General features: G+C 42.3%; 1 protein-coding gene across 3 annotated transcripts in view; it reads right to left on the reverse strand.

Annotated features, from left to right (window-relative positions):
• LOC138453204 (adhesion G-protein coupled receptor F1-like) overlaps positions 1-22,172 on the reverse strand; it is a 926,758-nt gene that overhangs the window by 341,920 nt on the left and 562,666 nt on the right. For all 3 annotated transcript variants that reach the window (XM_069605833.1, XM_069605832.1, XM_069605834.1), the window contains exons 11-13: positions 18,655-20,034; positions 6,072-6,113; positions 5,739-5,798 (exon numbers count right to left, since the gene is read on the reverse strand). In XM_069605833.1, coding sequence (XP_069461934.1) covers positions 5,739-5,798; positions 6,072-6,113; positions 18,655-20,034 — 1,482 coding nt within the window. The remainder of the gene's footprint in view (positions 1-5,738; positions 5,799-6,071; positions 6,114-18,654; positions 20,035-22,172) is intronic.

Consider the following 22,172-nt stretch of genomic DNA (forward strand, 5'->3'; position numbering starts at 1 on the left):
CAAAGTCTTGAACTGTCATTGGTTTATTTTGTCCTGTTGTTTGCTTTCTAATCAATTGTTCACCAATCCAACGGAATAGTCAGTGGTCATTTTTCCATGACACACCTCAATGCCATGAGATAGGTTATGTATATGTCTGAACTAAGGAATCCTCACTGAACTTGTCCAGTGCAGCTACCTCTCTCTTGTGTTCTCTAAATATCATATCATATATTTTTGACCAAGTTCTTAACCATAAATATACTGCTGTCACTGTATTTTGTAACAAAGGCTACCCAATTAAGTATCAGTGATTATAGGGCAAGTGATTAAGCCAACTGGGAATCTCACCAAACCATACAAAATAATTTCACTGATAAGCAATTGGTAGAATTTGGAAAAGCCCCATAATTCATAGACGCAGTGTGACCCTGCCATTATTCTCAGCACATGTACACACAGGGAAGAAACCATTGTACTCCTTCCAAACTTCTGGTCATTCTTAAGAATACTGCCTGCTGATTTCGCTATTGTGTTCTTGTTTCATCAGCCCATGGGTTACAAAAAGTGATGTCTGTTGACAGAAGCCCCTCTCACCTGAACAGCAGCATTTGAACACTGCCACCAAAAAACAGCCTTGCTTTAATTTTATTTCACATAAGTGGCAAGAATTTCTACACTGCAACCACACCGGCCTGCTTTGCTTTTATTTCACATGAGTGGCGAGCATTTGAAAACTGCAAGCAAAAACGGCTCTGCTTTGCTTTCCCTGTCACATGAGTGACAAGCATTTGAACACTATAAGCAAAAACGGCCCTGCTTTGTTTTTATTTCCCCTGAATAACAAGACGTTATACACTGCATCCAAAAATTCACATGAGGGGCAAGAATTTTAACACTACAACAAGAAAAACGGCTTTTGCTTTCCCTGTCACTTGAACAGCAGCCCTTTAAACACTGCAAACGAAAAACGGCATGGCTTTTTCTTTTGTTCACGTCAAAGTAAAGAACCATGTGGAAGGGGGCCTACCCCTCATTATCAATGAAACAACAGAAAATGCAAACTTACTCAAAAAGAAGAAATTAAAGAATCCTGTGACCTGCAAGAAAGGATTTTAAACATTAGAAGCAAAATGCCTGCACACGTGTAAAAAGAAAGCGGCTTTAAAAAGCCACAGTGAAAGCACTGGTCACACAGCATATGCCAAGGAAATATGATGTGGGGGATGACCAAAGTGAGTGCATATTATGTTACAACCCACAAAACTCCATTCACCTTTGAAAAGACACTTACTGCAGGAAAAACCATTTCTAACTCATGATGACAAAGCCCCACTTCCCGCTGAATATAACACACATCCTAAAACCATCCAGCAATAAAATGTGATGCTGCTGAGGGTGTCATAATTCCCTGCTCTGCCAGACATAAAGACAGGAGCTCAGAGATTTCAAAGGATGCCAAGTGTGGCTACAGCTTGACCAGGAGGTGTGAGCCCTTCCTGCACCCACCTCAAAGAGCAAACTGCAAAGTTCAAAGGGACTAATAATAATGTCTGGTCACCGGCTGAGCCCAGAGGAAGGCAGATGGTTGTGGGGGATGACACTCCGATTTGACATTAAAAGACTGATTTAATTGAAATCAGAATGAGAATTAAATTTGTTTCATGATATTTTTCCATGTAATTTCCAGGCAGTTGTAAAGAGATAAATTACATTTACCCCGGACTTTGGGTATTGAAATTGCCAGTTAAGACTAGTTTCTGGCTGATCTAAACTTGTGACAACTGGGACAGTTGATGAAAAGATGGTAAATTGAAATTAGGAACATGTTTGATCATCTGCAGATTCATAACTATTATACATTTTATGAAAATGACAAAAATGTGCCAAAGGGCCATGCTACCTCGTACAGAGTTGCCGATCGGCTTACCTAATTCCCAGTGACCAACTAAAACAACACATCTATTTCATATGGCCGGGGCTGGTTTAATTATGAAGTTATGAGACATAACCAGTTTTTGCCAAAAAGTGGTAATGAGAACAAAGAATTGTAATAAATGCAAACAGACAAATGGTGCTCTCCTCCCTTGAACCAATCATGCCAGGGGGTGGAGAGAGGAATGGTAAACTGTCCTATCCGAGTGGCAGGGGTAATTACAGGGTACTCGCCCGAGATTGTAAAGTTAGTGATGTCATTTTTGCTATATAAGTGGGACCTGTACTAGGAATACAGACAGACAGAAACCGGAAAACAGGGAGGAGGATGGAGAGAAGGCTGCTGAACCTTACCATTTTTGAGAGTGCAGTGACCAGACTCCTTGCCCTAGCTGTCCAGACTGCCCTTAGATCCAGCTGGCTTTCCTGAATCCTAAACCAAGGCTTGCTTTGTAAGTAGACTGTAACCCCAGCCCTAAATTGCATGAACCCTTCATTTTTGTAGTAGTACATGTAATCCAATACCCCATTGAAAACCCCAAATTGCCAGTGTAATCCAGTCATCTCCCCATAGGAGAATCTCTTATTTGCTTATGTATGTTAGTATATCTGCTTTAAAAAAAAACTGCTCAGTGGTCTGTGTAAATCCTTAGCATTTTTTTTAAGTAAATCACTTAACTCCCCCATTGAAATTCACAAAATTCACAGTACAAGATTGTTGCAGTTCGAAATCAACCATCTTTTATTCCTGGTGTTTGTATTTAATTGTTATAGTCATTACAGTGCTGCCTCAAATGAATTAGTCTCCTTGTAACTGAAAACCTAATTTGTCTGTGTATTGTGTGCATTACCAAACAAACTCCTATTTGCATGTGTCCAATCAAACTCAAACCGTTGTTCCCGTTGTGAGCAATCCCTTTTGCCTAGAGGTCTACCTGTTATGTGCTTCTGTCCTTGTCAATGAAAACCGATTTTCCTATTATAAAATAAACTCCTTCCCTGAGCATTGTAAGCCCCAGTGTAAACGAATTTCCATTTGCCACTGTATTTTCTCTTTGCATTTGTTTTTTTCTCAAAAACGTATTTTCCCACTTCATTTCTATTTTTGCCCTGGTTTGCTGAGTAGTATTCTCTAAACTTTCCCTATCTCCTAAGTGTAAGCAATACGAATGTCTTTCTATTCTCTGCTCTAGCAGTGGTGAGTAAGAAACAAAATCCCATTCTGCCATTTTGCTCCAGAAACGGGTTTTCCCTGTCTTTGCTGGCTTCCCATCTTGTGGTTGTGGGAAAATACCATAAATCCTATTTTCTCTCTCTATTTCTTGCCACTGCCTTCCATTCAAAGCACTCAAGTTTAATTGATGTTTGGGGGTGAGTGTTGCAGGGGGGGGTGCTAAACCGTTGGTGCCATCACTTTGTGGAAAATTGTTGTGTTTCTGTTTTGCCATTAAAGACCTGACTGAACTGTAATAGGATATCTTAACTTAGTTGTTCTGTAGAGATCATTGCAATTTGTGGTGCTACAACATTGGTGGCTGTGAAAATGTTTGATTTTCCTTTTTCATCAAATAATAAATTAATTAATATCTTATTGATACACACCAGCCTGGTTCCTAGTCCATTGTGACACGGGGTGTTTGTGGAGGTTGGGTGCGGGACGGGTTGGAGGCCTACTGAAAAAGAATCCATAGTATATTAAAAATAAAAAGCATTTTATTGTGCAAGACATCCATTGTAGGGGAAGGAGTTCTCTAGCTGGCGTGTGCCGTGTCAAATGCTGTGACATTCTCTGTAGTGGTGCTTTAATGGGAGCCCTGAAGAGACTCCCGAATATTAAGGGGCACAGAGAATTTGGGACTCGTGGGATCCAATGACTGTATGTCAAATGGTTGGGTGGCCCGGGAAGGTGCAATCTGGCAGAGTTACCTTTCTGAGACGGTGGTTCTCGTTTGGAGGAAGGCACTTTGGGGTGAAAGTCACAAGAGGAAGATAAAACCTGAACTTCTTTGTTGTCAACTCTGAGAGAAGCACCTATTGTATAGAATTGTGAAAGCAAGTGAAGCACAAAGAATGAACATATAAGAATAAAGATATTGGCCCTCATTACGGGTGACCTGGTCTTGAAAATAGTGGCGGTAACAAAGGTTACCGTCACCTTTTCCGGACCAGTTCCCTCCGAGTCTGCTGGTAGGGGCTGTGAACTACTGGCAGGCCTGACCTGCCGGTAGTTCAGGCCCCTACAGGCAGATTTTCCACTGAAGCACTGCCACCGTTACTAACGGTTCCAGTGCTTCAGTGTTCCCATTCCTGTGGAGCACTACAGAACTCCACGGGAATGGGAACTAACCGTTCCTCCACCGCCTGACATATCCCGGTATTGCCGGGTTATCGGGTGGCGGAAATGGTATTGGCCTACCGGCAACCTCATAATGGTGGCCATAGACTGAAAAGAACTGCATCAATGCAAGTTTGGCGGTAATCCTGTGGTAAATCCATGGAATTACTGCCAAAATCGGTTACAGCCACTCTGGCCTGTGGACCCACCACAGGCTTTCTGAGTGGTGGTATGGCGGTGTGAGTCCCCATTTTCTGGAGCCCGCAGAACTCAATGCAGATTTGGGTGGATTTACAGCCAGCAGTAATTCTGCCAGTGTAATTCCGCCGATTTTTGGGATTAAAGTGGAGGATTTATCTCCAGCATCATGTTCGAGGAAAATCCTCCACTTCAAGGCCGAACTCGCAGTTTAGCAGTGCAGTAAATGCGGCAGTAATTCCGTTACCACCCAAAAGTTTGCCAGTAATGGAATTGCCAGCTCTTTTTTACTGCACTGCCAAACTTGTAATGAAGCACAAAGTATTTCGCGAGACGTTTGACGTGACACCACTCATACTCCTGACAAAAATGAAAAGGGTTAACTAGTTTTACTAGTGAATTAATTAACTTGTAAAAAGAAAAAATAATTTAAAAAATGTTTTAACAAGACTGTACGTTGACTACACGATCATGTGCACATAATTACACCTCGAGGACTCATTATAAACATGGGGGTTGTGGTAGAAAAAAGTTGTGCTGTAAGTACCTCGATTATTAAAATACCACCACATTATTAACTGGGATTGCATAGGATATTTACCATATTGGCACATGTAGTACTTTCTATTTATCCCAATGCAGTAAATATCTGTTGTGATCCCAACTCAAAATTAAGTGGCAGTTTAAAGACAAGTGTTTTTTAGGTAGTATCATACTGAAAATGTGACTGTAGGAGCCTAATGTCACTGATAATAATAACATCAGCATTTTTTATCTGATAAAAATATGTTTTATTCATGAGCACATTGAAAGACTGGGAGTGACGGTTCACCTCTGTCTCACCCCACGCTTGCTTGCAAGATCTCAGGTAGGTCCCCCAACTCAACTATAGCTCCCCCTTTGCTTGTTATTTGCGTGGACCTGTTACAATGCAAGGGACATACCTGGCATTTACTCATTCAATTGTGTGCAGCTGCATATTATGTCTTTTTAACACCAAATTGAACACAGTCTGAAAAGCAATAGCACGTATTGTACGAAGGCATGTCGTCCTCAAATGAATACAATTTTTGAAGAACACTGAACCAAACCAGCTGCAAATGGGTGAGAAGATCCCATCAGCCGTGGGCCAGGCCGAGATTCAATTCCGATATAAAGGTAGATATCGGATCAGGTTAATGCACATGAGAGAGAGGTTTGTGGCAAAGGAAAGCGTTATGAAATCTCAACATATAAAGAGGTCAATAACATAGGAAGACATAGGCTAAAGCGAATCAAAGGAATTGCTCACCTTAGTGTTTTGTGAGGTCCATATTGACGAATAAAACGTTTTTGACAATGAGTTCTGAACCTGTATGTTCAAAAAGAATAAACAAAGCAAGTTATGATGGGTCAGATTTCAAGTGAAATAGCAGAGCGCTCATGTTTTCCAAGGCATGCACAAGAAGGCCATCCAGTCCTGATTTTGCTTGGCATTCTGGGACTTGTAGTTGTCATATATTTCGAATATAAAAGAAAAACTACAAGTCCTAGAATCCTACGGAAAAAGAACAGGACTCGAATGCCCGTCTCTGGAAATAACTGCTTACGAATCTACTAGAAGAAAATCAATCACAACACTCACCTTTCTGTCCCAAAGAACTACAAACGTCAAAATGAAGAGTCCCTGTAAGAAAACCACAAAGACAGAAACACATTAGACACAAAGGCAGAATGTAGTCCATAAAATACAGTCGGTTACTAGGATGGCATAGGCCCTATCTTAACAGAGAATAAAGCAAATTGGGCTTCATTACGAGTTTGGTGGTATCTGGATGGTAAATCTGCCCAGATACCACCAAATTGTATTACCGTTTCCGCCACTTGGTCTGGTGGTATTACCGCCAGATTCCAAGTGGTGGTGTAAATAAACATTTTTTTTGTCCCTAGGACTCAATCGGTCATTTTCAGCAGAATTGTGCTTTCCGCTGCAGTAATTTTGCTGAAATTTGGCAGAAAACAGGCAGCTTTACCTCCAACTCATAGCTGAAGGTGAAGCCTTCAATTTTCCACCAAACCTATAGTTGGGCAGTGCAGAAATGCAGCAGATGCGGTAATACCGCTGCATTTAATCCGCACCACCCAACTTGAAATGAGGTCCAACTGTGCTAAGCCTATTTTAGCACACTAAACCTGAGCTGGATACTATCCTTTATCCGTTCTTTTCATGCACCTACCCTCACTTTGCACCAGTTCCTAATGAAGGCGACCCATGTCCCATCTCATCCTTTGGAGCACCCCATGTCATGAAGCAAAGTGGACTCCATAAATAAGGCACAACACCAGAAATCTAGTTAACAAGGATTTTATTGGGCAACTTGAGGAAGCTTTTTGGGGATTTGTACAAGGGGGGGCAAGAGAAAAACCTAACAAAAGCCAACAAAAATCTTCAATACAGGTTGGCTTCTAGCACTTCAATCTATCAAGAGTCATACTGGATCCTCACTGGGTCAATGAAAGACAGGTGGTTGAAGTGTCACAACAGTTCCATCTTAAGCCTAAAAACCTTGTTCGAATTGTACCATTACAATTCATTAAAGTACAAAAGACAAGCAAAAATAGGAATAAAACTAAAATAAATTAAACATCAATTTGAAACACAGGAAACATGGATTTATCGTGTCATAAAATTCAATGTATCAATTCTAAGCTGAAGTACCTTTCTTAGATAGGCGTTCAAGTCAAAGGAGGACCACAAATCAATGCTTAAGATTGTATAACTAAATGCATCAAAGGCATTTCCTCACATTGATGTGTTTCAAAACTCGGATCAAGCAATATATACGTTAGGGTGGCTAAAAAGCAATACACAGTGTAAACTTGTTTCACTCTTATCAATACAAAAAGGGCAACAGTTATTTGATGAGCATACTTGATTGGTCCATAGAGCAAACCATGAATTAAGAGCAAACACATTGAAACCGAGGTTAGCCAAAGCTCAATGTTCATCTTAACGGTTGAATATGTCTGTATTCCTACAGTCGAAATAGCTTTAAAGTCTATGCATTTTTCGTCTAATTTTTCGCCTCTAATATGAATACCCAACTGTGAAGATCGTACAGATGGCATCACTTTCCACAGGGGAGAGACCGTTCCTATGAGGCTGGGTTGTGAGGCTGCTAACCAACAGTCCCCTTAGGGGTGGAAAAAGGAGGGAGGACCTTATAGGGAAGGAATCCCCCCCTGGGGACAAGGATGTAATTCTGTGGCAATGCATCTCTAACCCTCAACCCCATTGGGCAGTGATAACACCAAATCCTTCTGGGAGTAAGGATTCTCGTCCCATGATGGAACTCCCGTCACATCACCCTTAAGTCCCAGAAACCTAAAAGATCTTCGAAGAGTTCTTCTGAAAGTGCCAATATATACTTTTGTCATGTCCTTTCTTCTAAGTCTGTTACACCTGGTGTGGTTAAGAATCCATCCTAAGCTAGACTGGCTATCTAATTCTAGCCTTTCGCTTAACAGTACTACAAAGAAGAACAGTGAAGGAAGATGGGAGGGGGGCAGAGTCCATGCAGTGAGGACATGCCTGGCGTGAGCTCGCTCCACGATCCTGCCAAAGATTCTGCTGGCGGAGGCCAAACAATATATTAACTTTCGATTTCTGGACTTTTGCTGGCTGCATAATTTGTCCACCTCACCAGCGTTTGTCCGACATGGTTTGCTGCACGAGAGGCAGAGAAATTCAGTTCCCCGTGGTGCTTACTGGATTCAAGATGGTGACCGCGCTGGGTGCTGGGACAAAAAGTTGGCGGGCCCGATGGGTGGGCTTATAGGAGTGCTCTCACCCTGAGTCTAAGTTGCACGGAGACCTGAGAAGGGACGACTGGCTCTGAGAAGACACCCTGTGGTCGCCAGCAGACAGCGAAGTGCAATGACGTGGCTTGCACTACGCTCGATTGGGCACCTGCCCTGTGAAGGTGCCGTCCCTCCTTGGGGGACTGATGCAACAGAGCTCGGCCTAACGCCACAGGGAGTGGGCCCTCGCAACGCATACTGAGGGCTCTCCCAGTGGGAATCTGACTGGCCGCATAACATCACTGGATTGCAGAAAGCTTCTCGCTTGAGCTGGAGGACTCAAGCCGGAGGATTCCGATTCATTGTCAAAACAACCCACTGGCATGGAACGCTGCCGGTGCTGTGAATAGAGCGCGTCTTATAGCTGGGACACAGGCAGTTCCCTGGACTGCAGCTATAGAGGTCTGATTACAGGGTGAATGCGCTGTGAAACAGATAAGGAGCACACTTTACATTGCATATTGACTCTCTCGTTGGACTGGAGCACCTTTGATTACTGTTGGTGCTAGTGGCTGAAGGTGTCCCCCCCCTCCTCTGCTGTGAGCTGCATGTGGGTTGCAATATAAATTGATTATAGTTAGATTTATCCGACTAGGTTTCCTCACGTCAGATTAATGACATCTCTTTACTAGTATTGTTTGTTGAATGTAAGCGCCAATGTTGTTAGAGCCGATGCTTCAAAATCACTTCCACTTTTAATTAGCGTCAGCAGCCCTGCAGTTGGCCGTCCATTCCTGCTTTTTTCTGCCGGTTTCAAGAAGGTGACAAATCCATCCATTATAGGCTTTGTTCTAAGTCAAGTAGTGAGTTCCAGTTTGTCGCCCCTTCCGACAGTAAATGTGAAAAGCCTTGTGTATTCCAAGAGACGAGTGCAAGCCTTTTTCTTTTCTTCATTCTATGGCTCAGCTTGTGGTTATTACTGCTCACTAGAGCTGCATGTAACCAAGGACATGACTCTTCGTCAGGTAGCTCTGAGAGAATCTGTCTGTTTAGTTTGACTTTTCTTTCCTGGGCTTCGTTGCCTTGACAGTTTATCGTTAAAGTCAAGTTCGTCGTCGATTGCCTAGGAATTTCTCCTCCTTTAACAACACCCTGATGTCCACACAGGGTTTGCATGCTTGAGGTATCTCTTTCTTTCGTCGATTCGACTGAGTTCATGCAGCAGGCCATCAGCGTCTGCTCCTGGTCTAAATTAGGTGACAAAGAGAGACTGGCAGGGTCGGATTGGCCCCTCGGCCTTTTGGCACGTGGCCGGGCCGAATTCGTCCTTGAGGAGTGGGGGCCGGTTTCTGGCCATGCCCGGGCCGGTTTGGAAGAAAGAAAAAATGAAAATAAAATATTTCTTTTTCCATTTTTCTTTCTTTGAAAAAGCCTGTCATCCGTCTTAGGTCGATAAATGAGTACCAACACAGGTTGGGTGATATTGTATGCAGATTTATTCTATAAAAAAAAAGCTGACGCGTAAGTGCTATTCAATAACATATCATTTGGCCTTGGACGTCCGCTTGGATTCACATTAATTTAGTGTACTTAGGAACAATGCTATTTGATGCCACTTCCTGTTTTGTCAAGGGGTGAAAGGTGTGTTTCATCACTTCCCGGGATGTCACTTTGGGGTGGGGTCAAATGACATCACTTCCGGTGATGTCATCAGAGGTCAAGGGTCAATAGGCAAGGGGTGGGCCACTTTTTTGAGGCGAGGGGTGGGCCAATTTTTTTTTGGGTGAGTAGGCCTATTTGTTGTACCAGTCCGACCCTGGAGACTGCTTGATGTATATTGTAGTGCATCTTCTGTCGCTAAATCGGTCAAGGGTGTTAAGTGAAAGCCAAAAGTTGGAAAATCGATACTGCTGCTAGTGTTAATTGTTTTACTACGATTGAACGTAGATGAACATACACTAAGTCCATGCGATCTTCTTGTGGAAACTCAATTACCGACAAGTCTTCAGTGTTTATTTGACATAGGCAAGGAACGTAGTGGAAGAGTGTTAGTACATTGTATCTATTCAAGATGAAATCATCCGCTCTACCCACTACTCTTTCCTGTCTGAGACAACACATACAATCTCTCTTGGGACATTTTTCCCTCATTCGATTTAGCTTTCCTCGAACCAGTAATTCTTTTTACTCCCATCTGGATGAAAATGCTCTTATTTTTTGGGGCTTTTTTCTCATCTGAGAAACTTTGTTTGTCTTCACACACTTGTCTTAATGATGCCCTAATTGTTGTAGCCAAATGGTCAAGCGTTCCCTAAGAATGTTTCCGGGAAAATTTGTCTCATCTTCCCCATTGTTTTCAGAGGATCAAAATGTAGCAATAGCTATATCCCTTTTTTCCGCTAAAGTTAGAAATGGTTAGGCATTTTCCTTGCCACTAGAAGGCACACTTAGGGGTGCTGATGGAGCATTTATTGTTCAACAGGGAATGTCATTTTGGATTTAGTCAGGCCCCTATTCTGAACTTGGCGCAGTGAAGGTGCTAAACAGCACGATTCACTGCACCAAAAGAGGACGCCCAGGCTCCACCAGTATTCTCAAGTGGGCCTGGGCAGTGCACAGTGTGGATTGCGCCTGTCTTTAGTTGTAACGGGCGCAATCCAATCTCGGCAGCATTTTTGTAAAATAACGACATACTTATTATTTTACAAAAATGCTGCCGAGAACACAGTTCCTATACACAAAGTGAGCAGCTTCAACATTGCAGGATGTTGAAGCTGCTTACTTTTAGTATAGGAAAGTGTTCATATATACCCTTGTGTATATATGAACACTTTCATTTACACCAAAGCGAGCAGCTTCAACGTTGCAGGATGCAACGTTGAAGCTGCTCGCTTTGGTGTAAATGAAAGTGTTCATATATGTTAAGGAGAATTCTCAAAAATGTGCTAATTCCCTTCACCTTAGAGACCCCCCAGCAACTTTGCTGGATTTTGAGGACTTGATTTTGTTACCTGGAGAGAGTGTGACCCTTTTTCCCCACTCTCTCATGTATTTTGATACGTTTTTTATCTCTGTGTTTTCTTTTGTTATGGAGTCTAAACAACTTTACTAGTCTTTTAAAATCCTAGACCCAGCACACCTTATCTTAAAATAGAGTGCTGGAGAGGTTACATAGGACCCCTTGTGTCTAGATACTCATGTAGCAGTCAAATGCTACCCTTTCCTCTCAAAAAGCGGGTAGGAATTCAGTGTTACCACCTTCCTGTTTTTACCAGTTTCCAGTGGATTCTCAGTCGAGGTAGGGCCATTGCTCTTATCTAGGACGGCAACGTCCAAATCCTCTGTGACGGATGAGTTTCCACAAGAAGTAGGCACCAGGGGATCTAAGTTTGTCTCATTTCTGTTTTCCTTACTCGTAGGAATTGGCGATCTCTTGTTATTCACATAATCCTGTTGGACTGGAGATCAATCTATTTTTGTGACAGGGTGATGTTTACTGTGAATCCCTTTTTATTTTTCCCCAGCACATGTATCTCCGGAACAGCACCCCCTCCAGTGGGTCTCCCGTAATAAATCCTTTGATGTATTCTATCTTTGAGTGTAACATCGCCATTAAAGTTGTTTGATCTTTTAAAATGTCGTTGATGGATTCATGAATGGAGCCATGGCGATGGTCACTACTGACATCTGGGTGAAAGGATCAGGATGCACATTTTCCTTTGTGGGGTTGTTTTCCTTTTTTCGATTTTTGTTTTCACTTCAATCAGACCCGAGTCCAATGCATAGAGGGATGAGGCTGATGAAATAGATGCCCTTCTTAGTAAAGTATCCAAGAAAGGGTCACAACGCGCCCTTGTCACTTTGTCTCCTTTTGGCTGTGGTTGGACTGTTGAGAGAGATTTAGAGGGCTTGTTCTGAGGCATAGACTCTTCCATGCCAGGGTCTTCGTTGTTAATCCTGCCTGTAATCTTGATATTTAACAAACCAGAATTCATGCCTCCCGCAGGTAGACCACTCGAGCCTACTTGGTCAATAATTTCTCTCAATCTGTTAATATCACACTGTAATCATGATAACGTTTTACTTCTGTTTGGCGACTTCAGAACTTCAAGCCTTTGCTTGACTTCAAGGCTGGTTCTTTCTGGTAAAAATACTTCCTTTCCTTTGGAGGTTGTACAAGACAGCTGCTTCTTTTCAGAGGATGCTTGTATAGAAGATGAGTTAGTTCTAGTGCTTTTCTGGGCTGGGGAACGCCCACAAAAGTTATTACTCAATAAGTTGCATGTCAGTAATTGTACTGATCCTGTAATCGGAGCTTCCACTTCGACAGTTCCTTCCAACATTTCTTCGTCTGCAAGTTCCTTCAGAGAGCCTGAGTTGATTGCTACTTCGCCTTGTATGTATTTTGACTGATCTAGGGAGGGATTTCTGTTCTCCCCCCGCCGTGGTCTAACAGTGTAAGGGTTCTTTCCCTCATTGGTAGGCCTATTTCCTTCCACCTCCATTTTGTTACGGGTATACGACTACAAATTTTCCCAATGTTGGTCGTGGGTATGTCGGGGTGGTTTTTGTCCTTGGTCTTTTGCAGATGAAAGTCGTTAAATAAAGCAATGTCTGCCGGTTGGCAGTATTCGGGTGTAGGTTCGCCGGATACCTGTCGTACTATAATGGATTGGTCTAAGTCCTTAACAGATGTAACCTCCTGTGAACGTGAAGGCAATGTTTACTAGCCCTGGCTTCTGCATGGGCTGACCAGATTGTGCATTGGAGGTGTAATTTTCCATCGCCACCGTCTCTTGTCGCTGACTCTGCAAAGTTACTTCTACAGTCAACGGCATCCTACCCACCAAGTCAGGTAGAGATACCGGTTGAGTTACAGGTTCCAATTAGGCATTAGGTGTTACCAGAGCATTTTCTGAGTTTTGGTATGTTTCCACACTCCGATTTGTTTAAGTTTGTGGGCTCTTCAGACTTTCCACGTCCTTTTCAGTCATCGTCTGCCTCCAACAGATGTTTTACGGGGAATTTGGTGGTGCAGTCTTTAATCATTGAAACAGGCAAAGAGGGCAGAAAAGAAGAGGGCGGAGAAACTGTGATACATACGGGAGCAAGGCGGACCAGGAGGGCGAAAGGACATGTCGACATTATGGGATTCTTACACGTTATCCTGCAGTTGTGCGTCGTCTCGCCCTGCTCCTCCCGCTCTGCCAGTGATTCCGAAAAGTAAACAGAAGCTTCTCAGGCTTCTAGTCTGTTCTTCTGATTCCCTCAATTCACTGCTTTCCATCTAGATGTTTTTCTCTCAGCAGGCCTGCGCGGTCACCATCACTCTCAGTTACTCGGTCACTCGGCCACAGTCGGTTGACTAGCGAGTGACTAGACTCTATGCTGCACTCCATGCAGGCACTTCACGCCACCAGGGGGCAGAGAAAGAGTCTCTTAAAGGGAACACAGCAGCAATTCCAGACAGCTTTTTCTCACACTCAGTCTACGATGACCAGACCTCTCAACAAACTTCTCAAGAGTGACTGGAATCTATGCCAGACTCTGTACAAGTGCTCTGCGCCACCAGAGGGCAGATATAGGGCCTCATTACACGGTAGGCGGAGGACCAAGGTGCTATTAGCACCTTGGTCCATGCCGGTAAAATACCGGCACCGCCTTGGTGGAAAGGGGAATTACCGCCCTATTCCAAGGTTGGCGGGGCGGTAATTCCCCCTTCCCCCATTGCCCTTCCCCATTCCCATTCCCATTTTTGCCCCATAGGGCTCTATGGGAATGGGGAAGGCGCTAATTACGGTGCCGCTAAACAGCAGGCGTTAAAGTACCTACCCGCAAAGGGACCTCGTAGTAAGGCGGTAAGGGTTAACGGTCACCGGTACCATTACCGGTGACCATTAACCCTTACCGCCTTCCGTGTAATGAAGCCCATAGTCTCTTAAAGTGAACACAGCAGCAATTTCAAACAGCTTTTTCTCGCGTTGAGTCTACCTACCTATGTCAGTGAATTTACTGCTGGAATACCATCAAACTCGTAATGAAGCCCTGTTGCCACATCATAATATATTATAGTTTTGAAGTATTTACTCTTTTTGTGCTGTTTGTGTTAAGTATCAAACTCAGAAAAACACTATCCCCAAGCTCCAGACCTACACAAATCATCTTTTCTTAGCCTGCCCACATACTCCCTGGCCTCATAACTATTCTACTTACACAGTTTATATCATTTTAGGGCACTTTACAAAATCGATTTAAAAATGTAATTCTCGAATCGTGTAATGGGGTCTTTTCAGAAATAAAGAATCCTGGCACCAGCAACGCATCATGGGAGATACAACTAACTTTTTGGGTACAGGAGCACCTCGCTTTATGCCAAGTTTAAAAAAAACTACTGGACACATTTAGGCCGAAACAGCAAAGGAGTTCATTTGAGCGCTTTGTGCCTGACTTGTTCCTTGTTTGGGTCAAACCTGTCCAGCGATTTGGGCTGTGTTCTTGACCAAAATTGGACCTTGTTCCTGTTGGAAAATGAATGGAAAAGTGAAAAATCACCCTTATTTGACCCTTTATATTTTTTTACCGTAACATGGATTTGTACAAAATGATCCCCTTCTGGAGGGCCAGTGCATCAAATTAGGAATGTCAAAGGTCATGCTCATCAAAACCTATTATCCATAGAATCTTCGCATTTCCTAAGGATGACAGGTTTCACCTTAACTATAGAGTGGCTAGTATTGTTTATAAGATATATATGTATATTACACGGCGCGCAGTAGTGGCCATATAGTTATAGTTAATTTGCTAAATCCATAGGAAGACCTCTTTTTGGGTGGCTTATAACTTAGCTCCCCCTGGACAAATCCTCACCAAACTTTACAAAAAGAGTATATGGCCCGCTCTGAATTCATCTGCAAAGTTTGGAGAGGTTTCGTCAAGGGGGTGGCAAAGTTATAGGAGGGGTCCCAACATTTTATTTTTTTCAATGGACTGAATTGAGAAAACTTTGCTCGCGCCTACAGCCCAAACCGCTGGATGGATTTTCACCAAATTTGCGGCAGGAGCGGTGGCTTTGGTGGAAATCCGTCCAGTAGTTTTTTTTAAAACGACCAAAAAGTAGGTCCAAACAAATGTGTGATATCTGGGTTCGGTCCGCTGACCCATTTCCCTGTTCGGTCCGCGGACAGGGCTCCCATCGGACGTGCCCACTGATTGGATGGTGAAAAGCGTGAAGTGCGTCAGATTTTTGGAAATGCCTGCCATCTTGGATTCGCAGACAGCGGCCAGTGTCCGCGGACATCGCCGTAAAAACATATTAAAAAACACAACATTGCACTTGTCAAACTTATCAAATAATATCTGGGGAGGTGAGGAGTGATGAGGATGGGATGGGATATGGCTGAAAGAAGCAAAAAAAACAGGTGTTTTTTTGCCACGAAAGTCCGCAAACAGTTTGGATGTCCGCAACCAGTCCTGTAAAGTTTGCGAACACCTCAGCATTACAGGGTTGGTGAAATACAGTACTTGGATGTCTTATAACTTTGGCGCCATTTAATGGAACAGCATGAAATTTTGCATGTATATTTCTGACCTAATTCTGAGTGAGTCTGCAAAGTGTGGTGGGATTCTGTCATGAGGGGGTAAAATCAGAGGGGGGGTCCCAAAATAATGTAAAGGCTTATAAATGAGGTGTCATTTGAGAATCTACACTTAATTTGGGAAACTGACAATACATTTAGATATAAATGTTTTTGCGAAGTTTGGTGGGATTTTGTCAAGAGGGGGCAAAATTAGAGAGGGGGTCCCAAAATAATGTAAAGGCTTATAAATGAGGTGCAATTTGACGAATCTACACTTCATTTGGCAAACTGATTATGGATCTACATATACATGTTTTTGCGAAGTTTGGTGGGATTCAGTCAAGAGGGATCAAAATTAGAGGGGGTCCCAAAATATTGTAAAGGCTTATAAATGTGGCGCCATTTGACAAATCTACACAAAGGTTTGCAAAAAGATTATAGGTCTAGATATAGATGTTTTCGTAATGTCTGAATGGATTTTGTCAAGTGGGGGCTAGGTTATATGACAATTGTATGTCCATACATTTGACACTTTTGAAAAAATAACACATGGGTGGATTTCCAGAAAACTTGCGTAAGGAGTATTGGCAAGGACCTACAAGCATGATTTTGCAAATGTGCCAGTGTTTTATTATTTGACAAGTGTCATAATGTAGCTACAAACAATAACGGTATACCTTTAGTGACTGAGGGATAGCCTGTGGCCATGGGCAGTGGCCAGATTGTCCGGGTCATGGAATAAAGTCATGATCCGGACAATCTGGCTACTGGCCATGACCACAAGGGACAAAACATAGGATTAAAGTGGCCATGTCCACCTGGGACTGGCTTTGTGGTAAAGTTATTCGAAATTAGGATAGATCTGAAAGGGAAGAAAAATGTGCTTGTGGTAATATGGTCATAGGGTTCTCTTTTTACCTTCTGCAGGCTGCCATGGAAAGCGAAGAGGGGCCCTGTATGGAACCCTTGCCTTCCCTTTCCATGGTGGCCATCTTGGAAAAGGATGTTCCTTCCTACAGTGGGAAGCCTGCGGGGTAGGAAAAAAAATCCTCTTTTTTAGCATCCCGTGTTCCCGCTTTGGGAACCTAGGTGCTAATGGCCTTCATCCCCCATTTCAGGGGTGGAATGGGGGGGATAATGGTCAAGAGACCTCGTTATCCACCCTCGCTTCGCTTGGGCTGATAACTTAGGCTGCTGGGTCGTATCCACCGTTACAGTAACTGGAACGAAGGATGAACCCCACGTATTCCCATTAGCATAACACAAAATGCAAATGGAAATGTTGGAAAATCTTATTGAGTCTATGTACTTTACTGAGAAATATAAAGTAGATGGAGTCTATACATTTTTTTTAGTTCTATTTTTCAACTGTGAAAGATGGTTCCTAAAGAAATATGTCTATTGTTGTTTTTGGATATATTATTTTTGGCAGGAGAGCTAAGAACGAAAGGGGGGAGGGAAATGAGCGAAGAGGAACCAAACACTAATATGGAGGGGTAGGTGGGCAAGGGAAAATATTGAGCGTGTGTTATTTCTAAAGTAGGGGTCAGTGTTTCTCATGCTCCTTGATTACCGCAGTAGTCGTGGCTCTTGGGGAGGAGGGATGGCATTAGCTGATGCCATTTTAAGATAAATAGCAGTTTTGCTAAAAGTATGTACTATGTACTAGATTGTTAATGGATAATGAGTAGGACTAGGTGTTGGAGCTGTACAAGGGAAATTTTGAAGTTGAAAGTTCCTAGATTAGTAGAAACTGCAGTTCTGAACTGTCCGCGAAGCAGAGATCTTATCGTGAAGAGCGGACGGATTCTCGGACATGTCATCATGCCGCGTGCCAGGTTATGGTCATGTGGCACTGTTCCGAAGGTCCGCTATGAAGTCAGATGTTCGTAGACGTCTACGAATGCAAAACTAGTTGAAATAGTTGCAAAAAGTGTATAGAAGTGTTAAAAATGATTCCAGAAGGTGGGAAATGGCAGAGTTTTAAGGTGACACTTTGTAAATTGGACACAAACATTGCTATATTGGGTAAGTATGATATTAGTAAGTTGTAGGAAAATAGCATGCACTGGTAAAAACCTATGAAATTCACTGAACAAACTTTGGTAAAGGGACGTTATGGTTAAGCTGCACTAATAAAAACCTATGAAATTCAATGAAAAAACTTTGTTAAGGGGACGTTATGGTTAAGTTGCACTAATAAAAACCTACGAAATTCAAAGAAAAAACTTTGTTAAGGGGATGTTATGGTTAAGTTGCACTAATAAAAACCTATGAAATTCAAAGAAAAAACTTTGTTAAAGGGACGTTATTGTTTCAAGTAAAATCAAAAACCCCCAGAAATTCGCAAACAACCATAACACGCGCCACCACCGTGCACTGCTAAGACCAACACCCCGGACATCAAAGATGACATCACAAATGTCATTGATGACATCACTGACAACATCACATGTGACATAAATTTTGATGAAAAGTCCCTACAAGGAGTTGTGTTTATATTGTTGGTAACAAGATGTCATGGGTGATCGGGACTTCAGGACAGTATGGCAATGTTATTCTGACATTTGTGCTGCATTTTAAATTACCTTTTGCCATTTTTATATCCTAACTGTATTCATATTATTCTATCGTATTACTGAATCTGGGCACTCTATTTTTTCCCACTTAGGTATGTGCTACAAAAAACCCTCTATATGCATAGATACATTCTTAGATGAATACCAGGTAAGGCTTCATGTCTTGATTATTTTATTTTGTGTGACTGAGTCGGTAAGCCACATATCACCCTATAGATATTTGCTTTGATATGCAAACATGAATATAGGCAAATATTTTAGAAATCCTTACCTGCAGTGAATTCAGTATAGAAAATATAATGTGTAAGGCCAAGTAAGGTGTTCCCGTGGCAACAATTGCAAATCCTGTGGCCCATGTTAGTCCCAAAATGGGCGACAAAATCGCAATTCTTTTTCCAGTTTGAAGGATGATATTTTTCTCTTCTGGTACTGCTTCTCCAATTCTAGGCCTCTGCACCTTTATAATCACCAGGACTAGTATTATAAAGTTCAGGAAAACCACTATTAATGCTGGAAGCACAAAGGCAAGAAGTGCTTTGCTGTCGTCCCAGTTGAGCCAACAGGCATCTTTCCTTGTATAAGCCTGTGCCGGTTCAGTGCTTGCTAATGTGATAACCGAAATGATGAGGGGACAGCCATACCCAAGCGAGAATGCCATGCACATCAAGCGTTGCTTTCCCAGCTCATGGAAAATGAATATGGTGCGGTAGAAGATCAGCAAACCAAGAGTGAGCATCCAAAAGAACAAGGACATGTAGAAGAAGTGAATGAAGAAGGTGGCAGAGATGCAGGCCTGCTTGCCATTGTTGCGGCCACCATTCCTTTGCGTCCATTCCAAATTTATTGCAGCTACGATGAACCAAATATCCGCCAGGAGGAGCGATGTTGCTATGTTTACGATGCAAACATGGCGCATGAATGCCGTTCTCTGTTTTGTGACATGTGGCCAGACCAAAGCTTCAACAGCTAGGCCCAAAAACAAGCTTCCGATGGAGATTGACAGCCCGATATTGGCGATGTAGCTCAGGATGACATCGGAGGGCGTGGTGGTTGACATCAACATTGAGAATGAGGTTAGGTGAGAACATCTGCATACAACATCTTGATCGGTTTCATTTTCAGGGAAGCAGCCATCGCTGTTCCATGCAGTGCCATTGAAGTCCCAGAAGACGCAGTTCGGCTGCATAAGGCTGTTATTTAGCTTTTCAAATGTTAGAGAAATGTCATTGATCAGCATGTGTTCTTTGACCACCACTGAAATGACAAGACTATTGACCAAAGCAATTTTGTTGGAATGTTTCGGCAAGATTCTTCCCAACGTAGGGTAGGCGATGCTCACAATGGATGAATCATTTGGGAGCTTCTGAATTTGTCCTTTGGGTATAAATGCAGCCGCTGTTGCATTAAAACCATCCTTGTCAAATGTGACTTTGAAATCCATCTGGCTGTTGCTGTCAGTGACTTTAATAGCGTGCATTGCAATGAAGTCCAACTCTATATGGAAAGGAAGGTGATGGGGGGGCAACCGTCTGGCAAATTTCTCCACAGATTGCAAAAGCTGAGAACTTGCATCTTTCTCATTCTCAAGAAGTACTGTCCAGTTGTGCATGGTATTTATGTGCAAAATGTAGTTCACCGTTTGAATAAAATTCTGCAAAAGAAAAATACTTGAAATTAGCATACATGCGTTTAGCAGAGTTCCTGGCACAACACATATGTCGGTAATGCAAGTACGGTAGCACCTACAATATGACATCAAAAACTGGGTTGGAACCATGAACAACTTTTTTGATGGTGTAATTGGGGGTGAGATATGTGTACCTTATTTCCTCTCTTTGCTCTTTAAAAACTTTAATTCCCAACTCTTTAAACTCTTTGCTCTTTAAACTCCCAAATCCAGAAGACCATTTTGGTGGCACATTCCTCCTGACGTGCATTTCTCTTCGTCCTGATGTGCAGTTAATGTGGAATCACTAAAATCAATGACTTCCAACCCTCAAGAATATGAATGTACCATACGTAAAGTTCGGTGCTCAAGTGTTCAGATATGTGTTCAATCGAATAACTGTGCATCGTTAATAGACCGGGTGTAGATCAATAAAATATTTAGTTTGGCATGTTTATTCTTAATATCTGTTGAAATATCTTTTTAATAAATAACACGTACCACGTAGTATGTGCTGAAGGGTGCATTGTATCAACAATGAAGTGGACATGCAAACAATGTTATTAATGATAAATTCCATAGAAGGTTCTTGCTCATACTTTTCAAAATATGTTGAATCAGTTTTCATAGAATTCCACAGGTTACCAGGGTCTTAAAATTAGATACAATTGGCCCTGCAATTCTGTGGAAATCAACAAAACCGAGTTCCTAAATGTTCCTGTGGTAACTATACATACAACATCTCTACGCCTTATTATGAAGTATATCAGAATACCACCTCTTTTACCTCTCTGCCTCATTTTTGGTTTTGTCACCCATCAACACAAAGCCTTCTCGAGTGGCAGTATTCCCTCCACTCCCACTGGCAGTATCGTGCAGGCGGTTTTACTATATGTGGTAATACCACGATTCCGCAATGGAGTCCTATTGGACTACAGAATGATGATTAACCAAAATCCAAAATTCGGGGCTAGATCATGGTTAATACTTGCAGTAATGGAATCGGTAATCACAATATTAGGACAGTTAAACCCCTTACATTTGTAATGAAGTACGTAACGAACAAAAAATCCGAAAATGATGCATGCACGCTGGTACAATAATGGTGACTTAGATCATTTATGCACTATATTGGCAGTCTGCAGTACAATGATATAATGATTCCAAACAGAAACGAATTTTTTCATCGATTTGTTGCATGTGTTCTATGAATGATGACAAAACATTGGTTTCATATTTATAAGATAAACTTTTATCCACAATTGGCAGAGGCCAATTAAGAAGTTTAAACAGGTGTGTGCAGATTTCAGTTACTTAGGAACAAAAAAAGAAATTAAAAATGCTTCCAGTCATTTATTGATCAGCAGGAAATGCTAATACAATAATAAGATAACATTAATATTATAAAAAGAATGTGTGCTTTTAAAACGAAGTGAAAAACCTTTATTAAATATAAAATCAAAACATGTCCCCTACTGAGGACATGCAACTTCTATACTTCTCGCAATCTTCCCTCTCCGGAGACCTTTGTCTCCTAGTCTGATACGGTCTTTCAGGCCCCTTCTTAGTCTCTAGATATGCCATAAGTACTGTGCTACTGCCAATGATATGATATGCTAAGTCATTTATTTCAAACCTGTGCACAAGTGTTTCTAGGCGCGATGTGAACACCGTAGCTCTGGCGGCACTATGCGCCCCGACCAAGGCTTCCTAGACATGTCTAATATGGGCCTCCCTAAGCAATGCCTTCACCCGGGTGCACTTATATAAGGGACAGAGTAACATGAAATGGAAGTTGGGCGTGATGGAACTTCCGCAAGCACACAGGCTCATTGACAGCTCAAAGGCCCTCTCTCTCCCTATTGACGCGTTTTGAGGAAGGTTTCCAAAAAGAAAGCTAGTAAAAGGACATGCATATCTGCATGATGCATAATAGCCAAGTATGATTCTCGCCCTCTCTCTTCTTTTAAATCAAATTGCTGGACTTCCTTGACCATAAGCAGGCTTCCTTCAAGAGCACCTACACTTTCTGTTCCCAACTCCTTGCATTCAGGGACATCAAGTCCCTCCTGCATATTTCTTCAGGCAAGGGCCACATACACACTAAATCCAAGGCTAACAGA

This window comes from Ambystoma mexicanum, chromosome 4p (genome assembly GCF_040938575.1).
Source record: "Ambystoma mexicanum isolate Mex_15411 chromosome 4p, UKY_AmexF1_1, whole genome shotgun sequence".
Classification (NCBI taxonomy): domain Eukaryota; kingdom Metazoa; phylum Chordata; class Amphibia; order Caudata; family Ambystomatidae; genus Ambystoma; species Ambystoma mexicanum.